Consider the following 19,513-nt stretch of genomic DNA (forward strand, 5'->3'; position numbering starts at 1 on the left):
GGAGAATTATGGGTTTTAGATCATGTTTGGGAACTAGAAAAATTAGAGAGTACTAAGGGTTTATAGAGTGTTGGATGTTGGGTTAGGTTTAACGTGTTTTTTGAAGAGTCTGGTTTTCATTTCTTTCTTGAAGGTTTTGTAATCTGTGGATGAAGATAACAGAGTGGTGAGTTGTTTGTCCAACTTAGCTGCTTTGGAGGCTATTAGGTTGCCATAGAGTTTTTTTCGTTTGACATTTTTGGATGGTGGGTAATAGAATAGTGAATGGGTTCTTCTGTGTCTGATTGAGGAGGAATGATTTAGTCTGTTATTCCAGTAAGTTGGGCTTTCTCCGTTGATAGCCTTGTAAAGTAAGCAGTAGAATTTGAAGTGCACTCTTGCTTCTAATGCTACAAGTTGCACAGATGTTGTAGTCACACAAATACTATAGGTTGCACAGATGTTGCAAGGTATACAGATGTTGTTGTCACGCAAATGGTATAGATTGAACAGTTGTTATAATAAAGCAGATATAGACTCCAGTTCCTTAGGAAGATTATATCCCAGACTTGAGCGTGTCAAAGAAAGCTTAACTTCAAAACAAGTCAAATGAAATGCTTGTGCCCTTTTGAATCTGTGTGTACAGTTTTCCCAGCAAAATTCCCCCCAAAAGAGCAGATGCAGCGACCCTGTACCTGAAGGCAATTTTCAAAGGGAAGCTATAGCATGGTTTTCTTTTGAATAGTAAATGCAAAGTCAGGGGGTGATTGACACCTAGACAGCCTGTTTGAAACCTGCCCTAGACAGCTGTGTGAAGCACAAGATGGATTTGACCATGGCTTGAAGTTCACTCTCCAGCAATACAAGAAAGACAGGAGGGAGAGGATGCAGGGCGTGGCACCTCCTTCATCTGTCCTGGTGGGAACAGTGAAATGCAGTCACGCGGCCCATAAAAACAGATAATTATATGAGCGGTTGTGGCTCCTGCTGTCGGTGCTTACCAAGGGCAGGGCACGCAGGCTGTCAAAAGCCAAAAATTGCAAACAGGTGATTTTGTTTTTCTCAAAATCCTACTAAAACTCTGCTCAATTTGGCATGGGAGGGGGAGTTAAGCGCCAGCAGGCCACCCTCCCACGGTCATATTGGAGGAGTCAGAAATGTCAAGATCCCCCCCCTACCCACCCCTGATTTTACCGTACGTGGCAGTGTATTATGTTTGGCATCAAACCCTGGGGTGCTGCTTCTGCCCAGGAGGTGTGACAGGGCATGGTCTCTGCCCACTGTGTTGGGAGAGGGGGGGGGGGAGAAGAGGGTGCTAGACCAAAGAGTCTCTTCTCTATCTCATTCTCCGATCGAGGACAGAGAGATCCAGGCTCAGGGCTCTCCTGCTGTCCCTTCTCCGCCATGAACAGTCAGATCCTGGACCTCAGGGTCAGAATTTCTGACGTCTTCTTCCTGGCTGCTTCCCTCCATCTATCAGGTAAAGTTCAAGGTTCTCACCTTTTTCCCCATCTGGTTCTCATCAGGGAACCATCACACACGACCTCTCTCCTCACTCTTTCCCCACGTGGCTCCCATTAAGGACATGTTCCTGGAGGAAAAGTGAATAGTCTGCTATTGGGACAGACATGGAGGAAACCTCTGCTTGTCCTCGAATTGCTAGCATGGAATATTCCAGAATCTTGCTTATTCTTTGAGATTCTGGAATGTTGCCACTATTTGGGTTTCTGCCAGGTACTTGTGAACTGGATTGGCCTCTGCGGAAACAGGATACTGGCTGGGCTAGATGGACCATTGGTCTGACTCAGTACAGCTGTTCTTATGTTATGCTCTTATCAGTTGTGCTCAATGCATGGTGCATTTAAACACAACCAAATACACAAGCCATTATTCTGTAATAAATAGGCACGCCTAATTTTTGGCATGCATTGTGGCTAACGGCTTATGTACCTCATTAAGCTGTTACAGAATTGGCACTAAGTGCGACGTTTAGTGGTGTCTAAAATTTATAAAATTTCAGTCATCATCCCTAATGTCCATCCTTGCCCCCCCATGCCTGATGCCCTGTTTTTGCCCATCCCCTCAATCATTTCCAGGGTATTTTTCTCCATTACTTTTTTGCTTTATTCCAGATCACTTTAGATGCATTTTTTCCACCTGGTGCGCTTCGCCTCATTGCCTCGCCCTGTCCCTGCACATCGAATTGTGTTCTCCTAGGGAGGAATACGGGGCCCCTAGCATCCAAGGCTTTTCCGTCAGGTAATAGCACTCAACGCTGAAGGAGATGTAAGAGAAAGTAGCCTCTGGGTTCAGCTGCAGGCTTTAGAAGCAAGATGGCTTCCTTTGTAGGGGGTTCTTCGCTGGTACTTGGAGCGGCCATTTTGTACAGTCAAGGGTAGAGCAGCCAGTGATGTCACTATCTTTCCCCACCTTTCTAAATGGCTGCTGTTGGTACTAGGGACAGTTATTTTATCATCCGCCAATAGCAGGAGAGCAGCCAGTGATGTCATTTCCTTTATATCACTATCAATGGGTTCTTTCTCTTAGAGAGCCCCAATGAGTAACTCTCCTAAACCTGAGGATATGCAAGTTTTTAAAAAAAGTAAATGGGATATTTATTTTGTTACAGGTATGGGTAAAATTCTTAATTTGTGACCATGTTTGCCTCTTCTTACCTTTTATGGTTCTTAAGAACATGAGCATTGTCATACTGGGACAGAATGAAGGTCCATCAAGCCCAGTATCCTGTTTCCAACAGCGACCAAGCCAGTACCTAGCTAGATCCCAAGTAGTTTGCTGTCCCTCTGTTCCTTACTCGTCTATTCTTTCCTTTTCTCTGAATTTTCATTTATGTAAACTGCCTTGTTACGCTGTCAAAAATGGAGAAATATTAAATCCAATAAACCAAAAATAGCTAGAAAAAGCTTGGATGGCCAACTACGTACTCATCTTTGAGGATGTGATTGGTTGGCCAACTATGTACTCATCTTTGAGGATGTGATTGGTTGGCCAACTATGTACTCATCTTTGAGGATGTGATTGGTTGGCCAACTACATATTAATCCTTAACTACCGGACTTTAAGTCAGTAATGGTCTTGAGTCCTCTTGATTTATATTGGGCTAGCTAAAACGTGAATAAGTAGAGCCCGAACAGATCAAAATTTACCATCGAAAACCGCAAAGTCTAGTCAGGTTGCTTTCACTTCGCATGCTCTTGATCGGCTGCCTATAGAACAGCATGTGAAGTTCTAAATCATACATCTGACATTTAAAGCACATTATCATGTTGGCTGCTCATATTTGGGGAGAAACTTGACTCAGTACCAGCTCTTGTGAGCTCTTAGATCAAAGTCAGGCTCGATATTTTTCACTCCCAGGAGCCAAAGTGTTTCATTTTCTCAGAACATAACAAAGAAGCTTTTCACAAGTTCTATCGGTTCTGCTAAAGATAACAAAAACATATTTGGCCTTCTGTCATCACCTAAAAACCTAGTTGTTTTGAAACAGTGGGAGTTAGGTAACGAAGCAGACCACAATGTGGAGGTTCTCACTGGTTATTATCTTTTGTTATCTGAATGTTTATTTCCATTACTTTGGTTTTCTGTCAAGTGTTTATGTTTTTTTCATACATGAGAGTTTGCACTTTATTAATTTTGTCCTCTGTTTTATCCATTCTGGAGAATAAAAAGATGAGGCCAGGTATTAAGCTCCTAATTTGGCTTCGTGGCCAATCCAGGTCACAAATACCTGGCAAGATCTCAAAAGAGTAAAAAAGATTTTATGCTGCTTATCCTAGGAATAAGCAATGGATTCCCCAAGTCCATCGTAATAAGGGCTTATGGACTTATATTTTAAGAAATTATCCAAACCTTTTTTTAAACCCTGCTAAACTAACCCCCCTCCCCTCTCTTTGACTAAGGTGCGCTAATCGGTTAGTGCACCTTAGTAAAAGAGGGCCTAACTGCTTTCACCACATTCTCTAGCAATGAGTTGCAGAGTTTATTTGCACATTGCCTGAAGAAATGTTTTCTCCTGTATGTTTTGAAAGCATAAATCTAGGCAAATGAATGGCCAGGCCTAATTTATAATGTCCAATTGAATGCTTTACCATCATGTATCTTCAAAATGTACTCTTAGGGCTCCTTTGATGAAGTCGCGCCAGTGGGGTTAACGCGTGTGACTTTTCATCACACGCTCACCCCCGCGCTGGCCTAAAAACTACCGCCCGCTCAAGAGAAGGCGGTAGCGGCTAGCGCGGCTGGTAGTTTAGCGTGTGGTATTATGTGCATTATACCGCTAGCGTGCCTTTGTTAAAGGAGCCCTTAATATAAAAGTTCAAGATATAATTCAAATGCTTCTAACCAAGAGCTCAGCGGCTACACTAAAAAAAAAAAAAAACCTGTCAATTTTGTTCTATTTTGTTCCTCATCGATCTTAAATTATAATAGATTTAATTTTGCATAAATATATAAATATAGGCATTAGAAAATTCTACTTATCTTACATATTTCGGGGCTCTGACATGAGCTCACTCGTCACTTCGTGCTGTCTCAAGGAGTTTCCCCTTAGAAAGACTTCACCGACATTTACCAAACTTCAAAAAAAATTTGGTAAATGATGGTGAAGTCTCTCTAAGGGGAAACTCCTTGAGACAGCACGAAGCAAAGAGTTTGGTAAGTGCCGGCGAGTTATAGAATAACGCTGAGCACGGATTTTTCTCAGCTCTAGTGAAGCGACTAAGTGGTAAATTTAAAATCAACTGGAGAAAATATTTCTTCACTCATTGAACTCTGGGATTCGTGGGGAAAGCAGTTAGCTTAGCAGGGTTTTAAAAAGGTTTGGAAAAATTTAAGAAGTCATAAGCCATTATTAAAATGCACTTGGGGGAAATTCCACTGCTTATTCCTAGGATAAGCAGCATAAAATCTGTTTTACTCTTTGGGATCTTGCCAGGTACTTGTGACCTGGATTGACCACTGTTGGAAACAGGATACCGGGCTCAATGGACCTTCGCTCTGTCCCTGTATGGCAACTCTTATGTATTTTAATTCAATTCAAATGACCGCTCCCAGCAGGTGACCTCTCATTTCCTTTTTCAAAAAGCACAGTTCCTGACTGTATACCCCCCCCTAAAAAAACACCCCACTGTCTAGATTTTAGTAAAGCTTTATTATTATTGATACTCTCTCGTGCTCTCAGTTTTAGGAACTGAAGCTCCAGCAAAGGCAGCTAAAGGCACCTCCATATCGTCCGCAGCCATCGTCTCGCCATCCAGGCCAGCTCTGGGGAAGATCACGTCTTCTGAATATTCGGAGAAAAGTCCCAATGTTCGAAAAGTCATCAGCCCTTTCCCGACCACACCTGCAGCCATCTCCCCACCGGCAACGCTGGAGCAGCAGTCTCTTTCCTTATTGGCCACTGAAAGACCCGCCCCCTCACTCACCTCAAACGCCCTTTCATCCTCTGAGGATACTACCGCCCAGTTCACATCACAGACGGAGGCAGAGGCCACCGGTGAAAACGCTAAGGCCGGTGTCGTGCCAAAGATGAGGGCACCAAAAAGTGCGAAAGAAAAAATGGCCTTTCAGAAGACCACAGAAAGCAGAAACGTCAGGCCGTCGACTGAGATGCCATCAGCAACAGGTATCTCCAAGGTCTCCATGGCACTCACCATTAGGACCAAAAGGACGACCAAACCACCCTATGCGCCTGCTTTCCAAAGCCCAGCAACGAGTACGTATCATCCACTAATTTTTGCTGCCAAAGATTTTGTGTATCTGTTAAAAAAATTTTTTGTGTCTCGATATACAACCGAGCAAACAAATGTTTAAGCAATTAACAATACACTCAGTCAGTGACACATTGCAAGAAAACAACAGTCACAGACAGCAATAATATAAAAATATAACAGGTAATAGCATAAACTTTTGCACGCAAATAGCCTTTGACAATCAGCAACTGGGTGCTAACGACCAATCACTGATGTTAATTGGCGCTCATTACAATTTGTGCACGCGTCCAGTCGTGTGCTATTCTATAAGACAGTGCGCTCAGCTCCGCTAGCACGTAACTCAAAAGGGGGTGGGGCCAGGGGGACGTTCTGAAAAGTTCTGCGCGGAATTATAGAATACGGCCTCGGCGCACCCCGTTCGGGCGCCGGACTTTGCACCAGGTTTCTGCAGACGTAAGACTGGCGTCTAAAAGACACAGGCATCGGCGCAATTTTATAAAGGGACGTGCACCCTTTAAAGAACTTCGCTTGGCGCTGATTCTTTTCAGCTGCTGAATTTTGAGCGGCAATTATTGTTTTGCTTCCAAGTTACTCTACCACTTTTAACTGCCAGGGCAGGACAAGGCGGTGTACAGTCTAAGAATTCAGATTTGTTGAATCCAGGGGCACGGTAATGGGGACACGGGGGGGGGGGGGCGCCCAGACTGCTCCGGGCATCATTTTTGTGGGGCTTCCGGCACCTCTCTGCCTCCCGTACCTCTTTAACTCTTTGTCTGCACGAGCAGCATCTCCAGCCTGCTGCTTATGCCATCCTCGGCTCTCCCGCTGAATCACTTCCTGGTCGCACAGCACCTCCACTCTCAGTACATGACAATAAAATGATCTAACACACTGTAAGGCCCTGATTCTATGAACGGCACTGTTGAGTGCAATTGTCAATCATCTGCTAGGCGCTGTTTATAGAATCACGCCTAGTGGTACCTCAGTGGTCATAGGTGCCAGTAGGCGTTGAATCCGTAGGCGCACTTCCATTTAGGCCAGGGGTCTCTTGGCCTAAATGAATGCCCCTAAGTTAGCCGCCTACTGGCACCTAAGTCAAACCAACCTTAAATCCACCCCAAATCTGCCCCTAACCATGCCTGCTTGCTGGTAGGCATCCCGGTGAAGACGCCTACCTTGTAGGCGCCTACCATCTTTTTAATTCCATAAACGGCATTGTTGAGTTCAATTGTCAATCATCCGCTAAGCACTGTTTATAGAATCACGCCTCATGGTGCCTAAGTGATCTTAGGCGCCAGTAGGCATTGAATCCTTAGGCGCACTTCCATTTAGGCCAGGCCTACTGGCACCTAAGTCAAACCAACCTTAAATCCACCCAAAATCTGCCCCTAACCATGCCTACTTGCTGGTAGGCATCCTACCTTGTAGGCGCCTACCAGCTAATTAATTTTGTAATGGCTTTTACATTGTTTTGTAATGGCGCTTTCAATTATCAGTGCCGATTAAGAAAATTAAATTGGTGCCAATCTAGGCACCTAACCTTAGATGTCATTTATAGAATCTGGGCTTGAGTTATTATATGAGGGTTAAGTGACTTGTCAAAGTCCAAAGAAGCAGAAGTAGGATTTGAATCCTAGTTTCCAACCCACTACTCTAATCACTGGTCATCTCCTCTACTCAAGAGGTGCCTGTCTCCGTCTTTTCTAATGTGTGATGGTTGGAGGAAGGGCTGGAGATTGGAAAGCATCACGTAAATTGACAGTGTTATAAATGATAATAATGGAGATTTGGTATGACTCATGAACACGTTACATCTCCAGAGCAAAATCATGCAGTGATTGCGAAAGGCACAGACGAAGAGAGGGCTAAAGGGATCTGGCCTCCACCCCTCCCAAAATAAGCATATAACTACTCTAAAGAGTTATTGGCGGGGAGAGGAGAAACATTTATATGCACTTACTGAAACATTGTGCAAGGCTGGAGACTCACTCCATTTTGGGAAATGCAACCACTGGTCACTGAAATTGGATTTTCAAACTCTATGAACGAGGTTTATGTTCTGTGAAGATGACTGAGAATAATCTAATCTACTCTTAGAATTATATACCGAGTCAAACCTAGAAAAAATAGTCCTTAAAAATTATTATTCAAAGAACGTTGAAACAACTTGGTTTTTAAAGATTTTTGGGAAGACCTGAAGATCTTGTTTGAGAAGGTAGATCGTTCCACAGTGCAGTGAATGAAAATGAAAAAGAATGAGATATTTTACTGACTGATCGGATGCCTTTAACAGAGGGAAAGGAGAGTTTGTATACAGTAATCCCCTGATATTCGTGGGGGTTCCATTCCAGGAACCCCCGCAAATCTCATAAAACCGCGAATTCGGTTTTTCATGCGGAAGCCTGAAGAGGGCAGCAGGAGAGCAGCCGGAGCACCGCGAGTGCAGGAAATCACTCGCGGTACGCTCCGACCGCCTCTTCCTGCACTAAGTCGGGCCTTATCCAATCAGCAGCTGCGTGTCAAAGCAGCTCCTGATTGGATAAGGCCCGACTTAGTGCAGGAAGAGGCAGTCGGAGCGTACCGCGAGTGATTACTTGCACTCGCGGCGCTCCGGCTGCTCTCGCCTGCCTCTCCCGCTGCCCTCTCCTTGTCAGCGGTTCGCGGTTGTAAAATACCGCGAATGACCGGGACCGCGAACCGCCGACCGCGAACGACCGGGGGAACACTGTATATGAATGGTTCTACAACTCAAAAATCTTGAAAAATTTAAGAACAAAGGAATCAAAGAATCAAAGAGTCCATGTATAATTTATAAATACTATACAAGCACATTTGAACCGGACTCTAAAGCGAAACGGAAACCGATGTAGGATCTTTAGCAAAGGTGTCACATGATCAAATTTTGATTTCCCCCAAATCATCCTTGCAGCTGTATTTTGAATTAACTGCAACCTGTGGTATAATGATAGTGGAACGATGACCTTAAGATTAGAGAATGACACGGTGACAAAATTCATCACCGTTCCCGTCCCCGCGGATAACCGCGGGAAATAATCCCATGTCATTTTCTAGTGTCTATTTCAACTTCAGTCCTTCTACACCAGCATTCTTCAAAGCAAAGCTTGCGGGTCAGTGGTTGTGGCCATTCATACTCTGATTCTTATGTGAGCCAAGGATAATGAAACCATTGTGACATCACTGATGTGACTGGCTCTTAGGCACTGGTGGAATGAGGCATTATGACATCACAATATCTGCTCTGGATACCAGAGACTGTCATTCTGTAGTGTCTGTTTCAACCTCGGTCCTTCTTCAAAGCAAAGCTTGCGGGTCAGTGGTTGTGGCCATTCATACTCTGATTCTTATGTGAGCCAAGGATAATGAAACCATTGTGACATCACTGATGTGATTGGCTCTTAGGCACTGGTGGAATGAGGCATTATGACATCACAATATCTGCTCTGGATACCAAGACTGTCATTCTGTAGTGTCTGTTTCAACCTCAGTCCTTCTACACCAGCATTCTTCAAAGCAAAGCTTGCGGGTCAGTGGTTGTGGCCATTCATACTCTGATTCTTCCCTCTCTCCTTAAAGAATGACATGAAGATGGTTTCCCGCGGTTATCCGTGAGGACGGGAACGGTGATGAATTTTGTCACCATGTCATTCTCTACTTAAGATCTAAATTTACCCAAACAAAACTAAAACTTAGTTTTATAGACCGAGTCATCAACCAAGAGGAGCTCGATTCAGTTAACAATAATGTAAAACATAATACATAAATTTGACAAGGAAAAGTAGACTGAAATAGTTAATTTCCAAAATGTTTAGCAAACGAAAAGGTTTTCAGAACTTTCCGGAATAAAGCAAAAGAACCCAAACTTCTTAATGTAAGCGGTAAAGCATTCCAGAATTCGGTTAATTTAAAAGCAAAAGAATAACAATCTCTTAAAAGATTCTATTTTCACTACTGAGAGGGAAATAGAAGTTTTAATTTTCGAGAACTTCTGGCAAGATGAGATCTATGAACATTCCAGTCTAAAGGAAGCAAAGTGGCAAAGATGCCAAATAGGGTCTTTTTTTTTTTTTATTATCAATTTTTCATCATTATCATTTTAACAAATAATAAGAAAGGAAAACTGCCTACAAATTAAAACAATGCATGAATAATTCACTATCTCCTCAAGTCCACATTAATGAGAGAATATATCATGATATTTACTAGACAATAAATTCAATATAACCCTGATCAAAAATCAAACATTTATGGTGCATGATATATACAAGCTCCAAAACCCATATTAAATCAAGTGACGACCTTACTAGTTTCATGAAGTTGTAAAAATTGTTCTAATTGAGTAGGGTCCCAGTATACAACCAAATAGGATCTTAAATGCAATACAAATGCACTTCAATTGAATTCTGAGATACATTGGAAGCCAATGTAATTCCTTGAGCAGAGGGGGTTACGTGATCAAATTTACTCTTACCAAAGATAAGTTTAGCTGGGTGTCAGGTCAAAAGCGCGCCGGGACAAAGGCGCGAGCAGACAACTGAGCGCAGTGCGGAGGCGCGCGCCGAAGAAAAAGACTGTTTTTAATAATAATAATAATAATAATAACTTTATTTTTGTATACCGCAATACCACAAATCAGTTCAGAGCGGTTTACAGGTTAAGAGACTGTACATTTACAGCGAAGTTACAGCATATCAGAAAAACAGTTCAGATCAATTTATGCATTGCAGGTGCAGAGAATAGTTAACAATTATTTGGTATAAACTAGTGAACAGTTACAAAATGATCCAATAATTGTTGCATGGGGGGTGCAACCGGGGAGGGTAAGGGTAAAGGAGGGAGGCGAGGTTGGGATTATTGGTTTGGTAGGGGGGCGGGGGTTAGAGGAATTTATCAAAGAGGTATGTTTTGAGAGATTTCCTGAACGATTGATAAGTAGGGGCAAGAGAGATGAGAGTGGACAAGCAGTCATTCCATTTGCCAGCTTGGAAAGAGAGGGTCTTGTCGAAAAATCTTTTGTAGATGCATCCTTTTGGGGAGGGGTAGGCAAACAGGTGGGCATTGCGTGTACGGTTAGTGCCTGGGAAGGCGAAGTGGCGTGACAGATATATCGGGGCTGAGCCAGTTAGGGTTTTGAAGCAGAGGCAGGCGAATTTGAAGATGATCCTTGCTTCGAACGGTAGCCAGTGAAGTTTTCTATAGAAAGGGCTAATATGGTCTGACTTTTTGAGCCCATAGATGAGGCGGACAGCGGTGTTCTGGATAAGTCGTAGTCGTTTAATGGTTTTCTTGTAGGAGCCCAGATATATGATGTTGCAGTAATCCAGGGAGTTTAGGATTAGGGATTGGACCAGCAAACTGAAGGTGGGGAAATCAAAGTAATGTTTGATGGAGCGGAGTTTCCAGAGGGTGGAAAAGCATTTTTTGACCTGGGTATTAGTGTGATCTTCTAAAGTGAGGCATCGGTCCAGGATGACTCCGAGGATTTTTATAGTGGAATTGATTGGATATGTTAAACCATTAAGTTGCAGGGTGGTGGACGATAGTTTGTGGTTGGGGCTTGCAAGGAAGAACTTAGTTTTTTAGGGGCTACGACGGGGGTGGGTGGGTGACTTTACTTAATACAGATCGTGCCACATTGTGGGGGCATTGTGGGGGGTTTGGGGGGTTGTAACCCCCCACATTTTACTGAAAAGTTCACTTTTTCCCTGTTTTTAGGGAAAAAGTTACATTTTCACTAAAATGTGGGGGGTTACAACCCCCCAAACCCCCCACAACGCCGCCGCGATATGTATTAAGTAAAGTGGGGGGGCTCCCCAATAAAAACCCCCATCGCAGCCCCTAAAAACAGTCTTTTTCTTCGGCGCGCACCTCCGTCTTGCGTTCAGTTGTCGGCACGCGCCTTTGTCTTCCGCGTTACTGTCTATGAACCGTTTAGCTGCAGTGTTCTGTATTAATTGAAGTCTCTGCAGACTGACCTTTGAAAGACCCAAATACACTGAATTGCAGTAATCTAGCCTTGACAAAATGATGGATTGAACCAATGCAGAGAAGTGTTGTGGGTGAAAAAGTGCTCTCACTCTTCGACACATCTTGGCATTGAGGCCCCACTTCGAGGAAACAAAGAGTGTTCCTACTCTTTCCTGCACTGCCACTGAGGAAATGCTATAGTGAAAGGGGGGCTTCTTCTCCTCTAAAGAGTGGCTCGCCTTCTAGAACAGGGTTGTCCAATGTCGGTCCTCGAGGGTCACAGTCCAGTCAGGTTTTCCCCAATGAATTTGCATAACATCTATTTGCATGCACTGCTTCCGTCGTATGCAAATAGATCTTATGCATAATCATTTGGGAAATCCTGAAAACCCGACTCGGCGAGGGCTGAGGGTGGACACCCCTGCTCTAGAATCTCTGAAGCCTGACTCAGCCCGAGCAGCAGTGTCCCTCCAGATTTTCCCCCTTAAAAGGACAACACCATATGCTTCAAAGGCCATTGGCCTTTTTCTGTGCCTTTAAGGGGCTGGGTATTGAAGGGATAGCTGCTGCCTTAAAGGGAAAGTAGCAATTCTACAGTGCTTTATCAGTGGTCCCCAACCCTGTCCTGGAGGACCACCATCCAGTCAGGTTTTCAGGATAACCCTAATGAATATGCATGGGGAAGATTTGCATGCCTGACACCACATTTATATGCAAATCTCTCTCATGCATATTCATTAGGGTTATTCCAAAAACCCGACTGGCTGGTTGGGGACCATTGCTTTAAATGACATTGGCCCACTCTTGTGTCCTTAAGAGGGCAAATTTGAAGAAACGCTGCTGCCAACAGACTTGATCCCTTAAAGGGAACATGGTGAATGTACAGTGGTTCAAAAGCCACTGCCCCATTCTTGTGCCTTTAAATGGACAGGTCTGAAGATATCCTCAGCCATCAGACTTGTCCTACCTCCACTGTGTGTCAATTGATCTCATGCATGTTTATCACAGGCGTCCTGAAAACCTGACTGGCTAGGTGCGTCCCGAGGAATGGAGTGAGAACCTCTGGTCTAAAGGGAACTATGATATCCACGGCCAGGAATGGTTGGCCATGGTATGACAAGACCGTCACAAACCTTGCTATTGCCGCTGTATTCTCATGGTCTCTTTCTCTCCCCAGCTATGGCAGTGCTAAGGACGAAGATCAGAACCTTTACTTCCATTGACATGGACGATTACAGCGACATTGAAAAGTTCCTGGACAAGGTGACAAATCTCGTGATCGCAGTCCATTTCCTGAGTTGTACTCCAAGTTTCAAGTTCAAGTTTATTAAAATTTGATGGTTCGCCTATTAAGACTAAGCGAATTACATAATAAAAGAATATTAGCATAGGACAATAAAACAAGTTATTTTACATTAAAAAAAAAAATTTTTCAAAGGGCTACGACAAACTGACAATACAGACGTACTAAGATACATAAGGGAAAAAACATTAGGGAGTAAAAGTTACAAATTGTTGTTTCCTCGAGGGAAGAAAGGGGTATGATAAGGGTAGGGCCAAACGATTAGGTTGGGGTAAGATGTGTGAGGAGATATTGATTGTTTAACTGTACGCGGGAAAGTTGTTCTAAAGGTTAAATGAAGCTTTGAAGAGAAATATTTTTAGATTAGTCTTAAATAAGTTAAGATCTTTGATGTTTCTGATATATAGGGGGAGCTGAATGGGCTAGAAATCAGGCTGACCTGTCAAAATCGCGCCGGACAAAAGTGCACCGACAATTGCGCGCGGGACGTATGCACGCCGCCAGTCCCACCACTTTAAAGTATTACCGTTAGTGCTGTGAGGGGGGGGGTATGGAAGGAACCCACCCCAATACATGTACAAGTCCTCGTGCTCCCATTGAGGGGGGAACCCCCCGCCCACTACACTGAAAAACTTCCAAACACCGAAAACTGAAAAGAAAACAGAAGTTTTCAGTGTACTTGGGGGGGTTCCCCCCATACCCCCTAACAGGAGTGCAAGGAATTGTACATATACTGGGGAGGTTCTCCCATACCCCCCTCACAGCGCTAACGGTAAGGCTTTAAAGCAGCGGGACTGGCGGCGTGCATACGTCCTGCGAGCAATTATCGGTGCGCCTTTGTCGAAGCGCTTTTGTCCTGCGCTCAATTGTTACGGTACCAAAGTCAGTGGTTCCCAACCCAACCAGTCGGGTTTTCAAGATATCCCTAATGAATATGCAAGAGAGAGATTTGCATACCTGTCACTTCCATTATATGCGAATCTCTCTCATGCATATGCATTAGGGATATCTTGAAAACCTGACTGGCTGGTGGTCCCCCAAGACAGGGTTGGGAACCACTGGGCTAAATGGTCTCACCCTGGCAGTGGCGCCATAAGGGGGGGCAGGGGGGCAGTCCAGCCCGGCCACTATGTCAGTGGGAGCACCAGCACTCCTCTTCCTCTCCACCCCTCGCCCCCCCCTCCATTCCCCGTACCCCTAGTTGTTCACCTCTGCGAGCAACAACGTTAACGTGCTCCATCACGACCGCGTCACGTCGCCCGCTGACGTTGCTTCCGGGTGCTGCACGCAGGAAGTGATGTCAGCGGGAGAGACACGGGGGTCGCAAGGAGCACGTCGAAGCTCTTGCTGCTTATGGCAGTGAACAACTTAAAGGTGCAGGGGGGAACGGGAGGGGGCAGCGCATGCGGCAGGAGGGAGCGGAGGACGGAGACGAGGGTGGGGGAGGGATGCCACCACCCTCGGGCGCCTCTCGCCCCAGCTACGCCACTGCACCCTGGTCACCCCTGGTATACTGTTACATATTCACTAGCAAATTCTGTGGTACCTTCAATCAATTAGGGACAGGAAGAGAACCTCCTAAATTTCTAATAATATAAACTCTTCACACCCTCAAATTACCAGGTATTCAACAATCCTCAACAGGTAGAATATTAAACCAGCCACAGGAAGCTCATGGCCGGTTAAAGACATAATTATTGCCAAGCCCAAAAATGAGAGAAACTTGGTGTTTTACATTTACCAAAAAACAATAGTATACGGGGTTCCGCAAATACAGTTTTTCAGCTGATCGAAGGCAGGAGAGGGCAGCTGGGGTGCCGGCGGGTGTTTAAATTGTGCTTACAAAGCCGGGCACTTTTTCCGACCGCCTCTTCCTGGTGCTAAAGTCATGGCTACACCAATCAGGAGCTGCTTTGACACGCTATAAAGCAGTGGTCTCAAACTCGCGGCCCGGGGGACCACATGCGGCCCGCCAGGTACTATTTTGAGGCCCTCGGTATATTTATCATAATCACAAAAGTAAAATAAAACCGTTTCTTGATCTTATGTCTCTTTAGCTATAAATGACAATATTATTATTAAGATTTAGCCAAAAGGAAAGATTTATAAACTATAAAAAGTTTTACCTCATGCAAAATTGTCATTTCTTTAATAAGACATTAACTATTTTTTCTGAGGCCCTCCAAGTACCTACAAATCCAAAAGGTGGCCCTGCAAAGGCTTTGAGTTGGAGACCAGTGACTTAACTGTAACCATGACATCCTGTTTGTCTTTGGGAAGCAGAGCTGAGCTTGTGATGTCATAATGCCTCATTCCACCAATAAGAGTCAACCTCATCAGTGATGTCACAATGGCTTGATTGTCCTGTTCTCCCCTCTGCCCTTCAACCCAGCCAGCAGATTAACCGTTCCCCTTAACTCAGTGGTCTCAACTCGCGGCCTGCCAGGTACTATTTTGAGGCCCTCGGTATGTTTTATCATAACCACAAAAGTAAACTAAAACAGTTTCTTGATCTTATGTCTCTTTAGCTATAAACGACAATATTATTATTAAGACTTAGCCAAAAGGAAAGATTTATAAACTATAAAAAGTTTTACCTCATGCAAAATTGTCATTTCTTTAATAAGACATTAACTATTTTTTTCTGAGGCCCTCCAAGTACCTACAAATCCAAAATGTGGCCCTGCAGAGGGTTTGAGTTGGAGACCACTACTATAAAGATACTGGGTTGTGCCTTCCCACTGTGTTGAGTGGTTCCCACACTTTTGTTTTATCAGGCTTAGGTCATCGATAGTTAGAAAAGCACGGGTGTGTTTATCATAGATTGTGCTCCTCCTAAATGTCTTTCTTCACATCTTCTCTCTATTTCACCAACTTACTTCATAAATGACCATGACTAATCTTATCATGACTGTCTCCCTTTTCACAGATGTCTTTCCTCTGTTCTCTTTAGTATCTGAATGCTCATGCATGATATTTGATTTGGTTCTCTTTATTCGGCATTGCACGTTGGCCAACAGCCCAAGCATCCTCATGGTCAACGTACCACCACTAATAAAACCACGGTTGACACTAGTCTTCGTAGTACCACACCCCAGTCCACTATGACTGCTGGTAAGAGCTCAGGTCAGCCCACTATTGACAGGATTGCCATCATCACTATACCAGAAGCTTCATCACCGTTACCTGAAAAAGGTGACTGATAGTAGAAAATATTCACAGCATGGTTAATTGAGCCTCTGTTCTAGTGCCCTTAATGGTTTGATGAGTACATTGGGCCTTGTACTCTGCAATAGCCTTCCCAATCATTTAATAACTTTGTCTTTCAGCACTATATAAGTGATAAGTACCGTATTTTCTCGCATATAACGCGCGCGTTATACGTGGTTTTTACAAACCGCGCATACCCTTGCGCGTTATACGCGTGAGCGCGTTGTACAAAAATTTTTTACATAGTTTCCCCCCCCCCGACGCCCGATTCATCATCTGGAAGGAGCGCTCGCACTCCCACCCCGAAGGACCGCTCGCACCCCCACCCCGAAGGACCGCTCGCACCCCCACAGCCTCCCCCCCTCTCCCATGGAGAAGCTGTCTACCTTGTTTCCGGATGCCAGCCCAGCTGCTTCCTCTGCCGGCGGTCCTGCCCCTTCTCAGAGCCCTGTGCTGCGCTGCTTCCTCTTCAGGCGGTCCCGCCCTTTCTCTGATGTCAGAGAAAGGGCGGGACCGCCGGAAGAAAAAGCAGCACAGCAGGGCTCAGAGAAGGGGTGGGACCGCTGGCAGAGGAAACAGCTGGGCTCGCTGGCATCCGGAAACAAGGTAGACAGCTTCTCCATGGGGGAGGAGGGGGAGGCTGTGGGGGTGCGAGCGGTCCTTCGGGGTGGGAGTGCGAGCGCACCTTCGGGGTGGGGGTGCGAGCGGTCCTTCAGGGTGGGGGTGCGGGTGCGTGCGAGCGGTCCTTCGGGGTGGGGGTGCGAGTGGTCCTGCGGGGGGGGTGAATCGGACGTCGGGGGGGGGGCATCAGGCTTTCAGGGTAGGGACAGGACTTCAAGGAGGAAAGGAGAGTCGGGGCGGGCGAAAACAGAGTCGGGGTCTCCAGAGGAGAGTCGGGGCGGGCGAAAGGAGAGTCGGGCAGCATGCGCGGTATACGGGTGTGCGCGGTATATAAAAATGTATGTACATAAATATGTGGTTTTTGCGCGCTATACCCGTGTGCGCGTTATACACGGGTGCGCGTTATCTATGTGAAAATACGGTAGTAGTAATCTAGGGTTCATAATGATTCGATGAGTGCATTGAGTTTTGCCAGTGATTCAATGAGTACGACTAATCTTCTGCCCTAATTTTCTCAATGGTTTAAATACGTTTCTGATAGTTGAAATAATGAGCGTTACTAGGTCTTTAGAATTCCTAAGTGTTTAATAAGAACATAAGAATAGCCATACTGGGTCAGACCGAAGATCCGTCAAGCCCAGTATCCTGTTAACCAACAGTGGCTAACCCAGGTCCTGAGTACCTAGCTAGATCCCAAGAAGTAAAACAGATTTTATATTACTTATCCTAGGAATAAGTAGTGGATTTTCCCAAGATATCTCAATAATGGCCTTTGGACTTCTCTTGTAGGAAATTATCCAAACCTTTTCTAAACCCTGCTAAGCTAACTGATTTCACCACATTGCCTGGCAACAAATTCCAGAGTTTAATTACATGTTGTGTGAAAAAATATTTTCACCGGTTTGTTTTAAATCTACTACTTAATAGCTTCATTGCATGTCTCCTAATCCTAGTATTCTTGGAAAGAGTAAACAAGCAATTCACATCTATCCTTTCCACTCCACTCAGTATTTTATAGACCTCTATCATACCATCCCAGAGCCATTTCTTCTCCACACTGAAGAGCCCTATCCACTTTAGACTTTCCTCTTGGGAAGTTGTCCCATCCCATTTATAATTTTTGTCACCCTTCTCTGAACCTTTTCTAATTTTTCTTTATCTTTTTTTAGATATGGCGCTCAGAATTGCACACAGTATTTGAGGTGCAGCCATACCATAGAGCAATACAAGGGCATTATAACATTTTCATCTTTGTTTTCCATTCCTTTCCTTAAAATTCCTAACACTCTATTTCTGCTTACAATCTGTCTTCACCGAGTATCTCTACCATAACGTTCTCAATGGTTTGATGAAAGCTTTTGGGCCTCTGCTTTAGTGTTCTCAGTGGTTTAATGAGCTCCACTGAATCTCTAGTATATCAAAGGTTTTAATTTCCGTCTGCCTGTTGCTCACGCCAGCCTGGTTCTCCTCTGAATCACTTCCGGGTCACGGAGCCAGGAAGTGACATCAAAGGGAAATCCAACATTGGCATGAGAAGCATGCTAGTGAAGATTTAGAGCTACGCGGGGAAGGGAGAGCACAAGTATGGAATGGGGGTGGGAAGGAATGGGGACACAGAGAGAAGGGTGCAGGGGGCATGGTGGGGCACCACCGCCATGGGCGCCTCCTACCCTTACTACACCATTAAGTTTTAACTCTAGTATTCTCAAGTGTTTAACAAGTTGATTGGGTCCCTCTTCTAGTGTTCTGTGTGTTTTAATGAGCTCTATTTGGCTTCTTCTGAAGAGTCCCTAAGGGTTTACTGAGGAATACTGTGCACCTACTGGAACATTCTTCATGACATAATAAATACTGTTGAGTTTTTACTGAACTATCCCAAGTGCTTTGTTGACCACCATTGGACTTCCCTCAGTTTTTCTTCACTAACAACATGAAACCAAAGGTGTTGATACTAGGTCTCTTTTCTTTCATCCTACTCCAGGTCTGTCAGATGCTGAAGTCCAGACTCCCCCTGAAAGATTGCGAACCTATGAGGTGGTCAAAAGAAATAGTCTACATGTTGCCATATTTCGAGATCACTGATGCTGGCATGCCTTAGAACAGGGATCTCAAAGTCCCTCCTTGAGGGCCGCAATCCAGTCGGGTTTTCAGGATTTCCCCCATGAATATGCATGAGATCTATTTGCATGCACTGCTTCCAATGCATATTCATGGAGGAAATCCTGAAAACCCGACCAGATTGCAGCCCTCAAGGAGGGACTTTGAGATCCCTGCCTTAGAACCATGAGACGATAAGGTGGAAACTGCTTGAGACTTTGATGAGGAATCTTCTTTAGGAGGGAATCTCTGTCCATAGAGCATACCCCTTTTCAGACTTCTCACAAGTGGTGCAACACTACGTTTGTGGTGATCTGAAAGAAGATCAGATATTCCCTTCCACCTCCTTGCTTTCAAAAAGAACATGTCCAAAGCAGACGCCCTCTATTCCATAATATCATGAAACAGTCTCCTTTCTTACGGTCTGTTATCTCTAATTCTTACAAATGAAGCCGCTTCTCTGGAACACCAACAAGCGCGCTCCGTCAAATGGGTGCACCGACAATTGAGCGCAGGACAATGGCGGGCAAATTCCGCTAGTGTTAGGTAAAGGTGTAGGGTTCCCATAATCTTGATTAAACCTTAC

The 19,513-nt window shown here is 44.7% G+C and overlaps 1 protein-coding gene across 1 annotated transcript; it reads left to right on the top strand.

Moving 5' to 3' along the window:
• The first annotated feature begins 1,338 nt into the window (after positions 1–1,338).
• Positions 1,339–19,019, top strand: LOC117346020. The gene is made up of 4 exons (XM_033915230.1): positions 1,339–1,459; positions 5,180–5,713; positions 12,874–12,959; positions 18,812–19,019. The coding sequence occupies exons 1-4, from the start codon at positions 1,384–1,386 to the stop codon at positions 18,926–18,928; spliced, it is 813 nt and encodes a 270-aa protein (XP_033771121.1). The 5' UTR covers positions 1,339–1,383; the 3' UTR covers positions 18,929–19,019.
• Positions 19,020–19,513: the final 494 nt, after the last annotated feature.

Source organism: Geotrypetes seraphini, chromosome 12 (assembly GCF_902459505.1).
Source record: "Geotrypetes seraphini chromosome 12, aGeoSer1.1, whole genome shotgun sequence".
In the NCBI taxonomy this organism is placed as follows: Eukaryota; Metazoa; Chordata; class Amphibia; order Gymnophiona; family Dermophiidae; genus Geotrypetes; species Geotrypetes seraphini.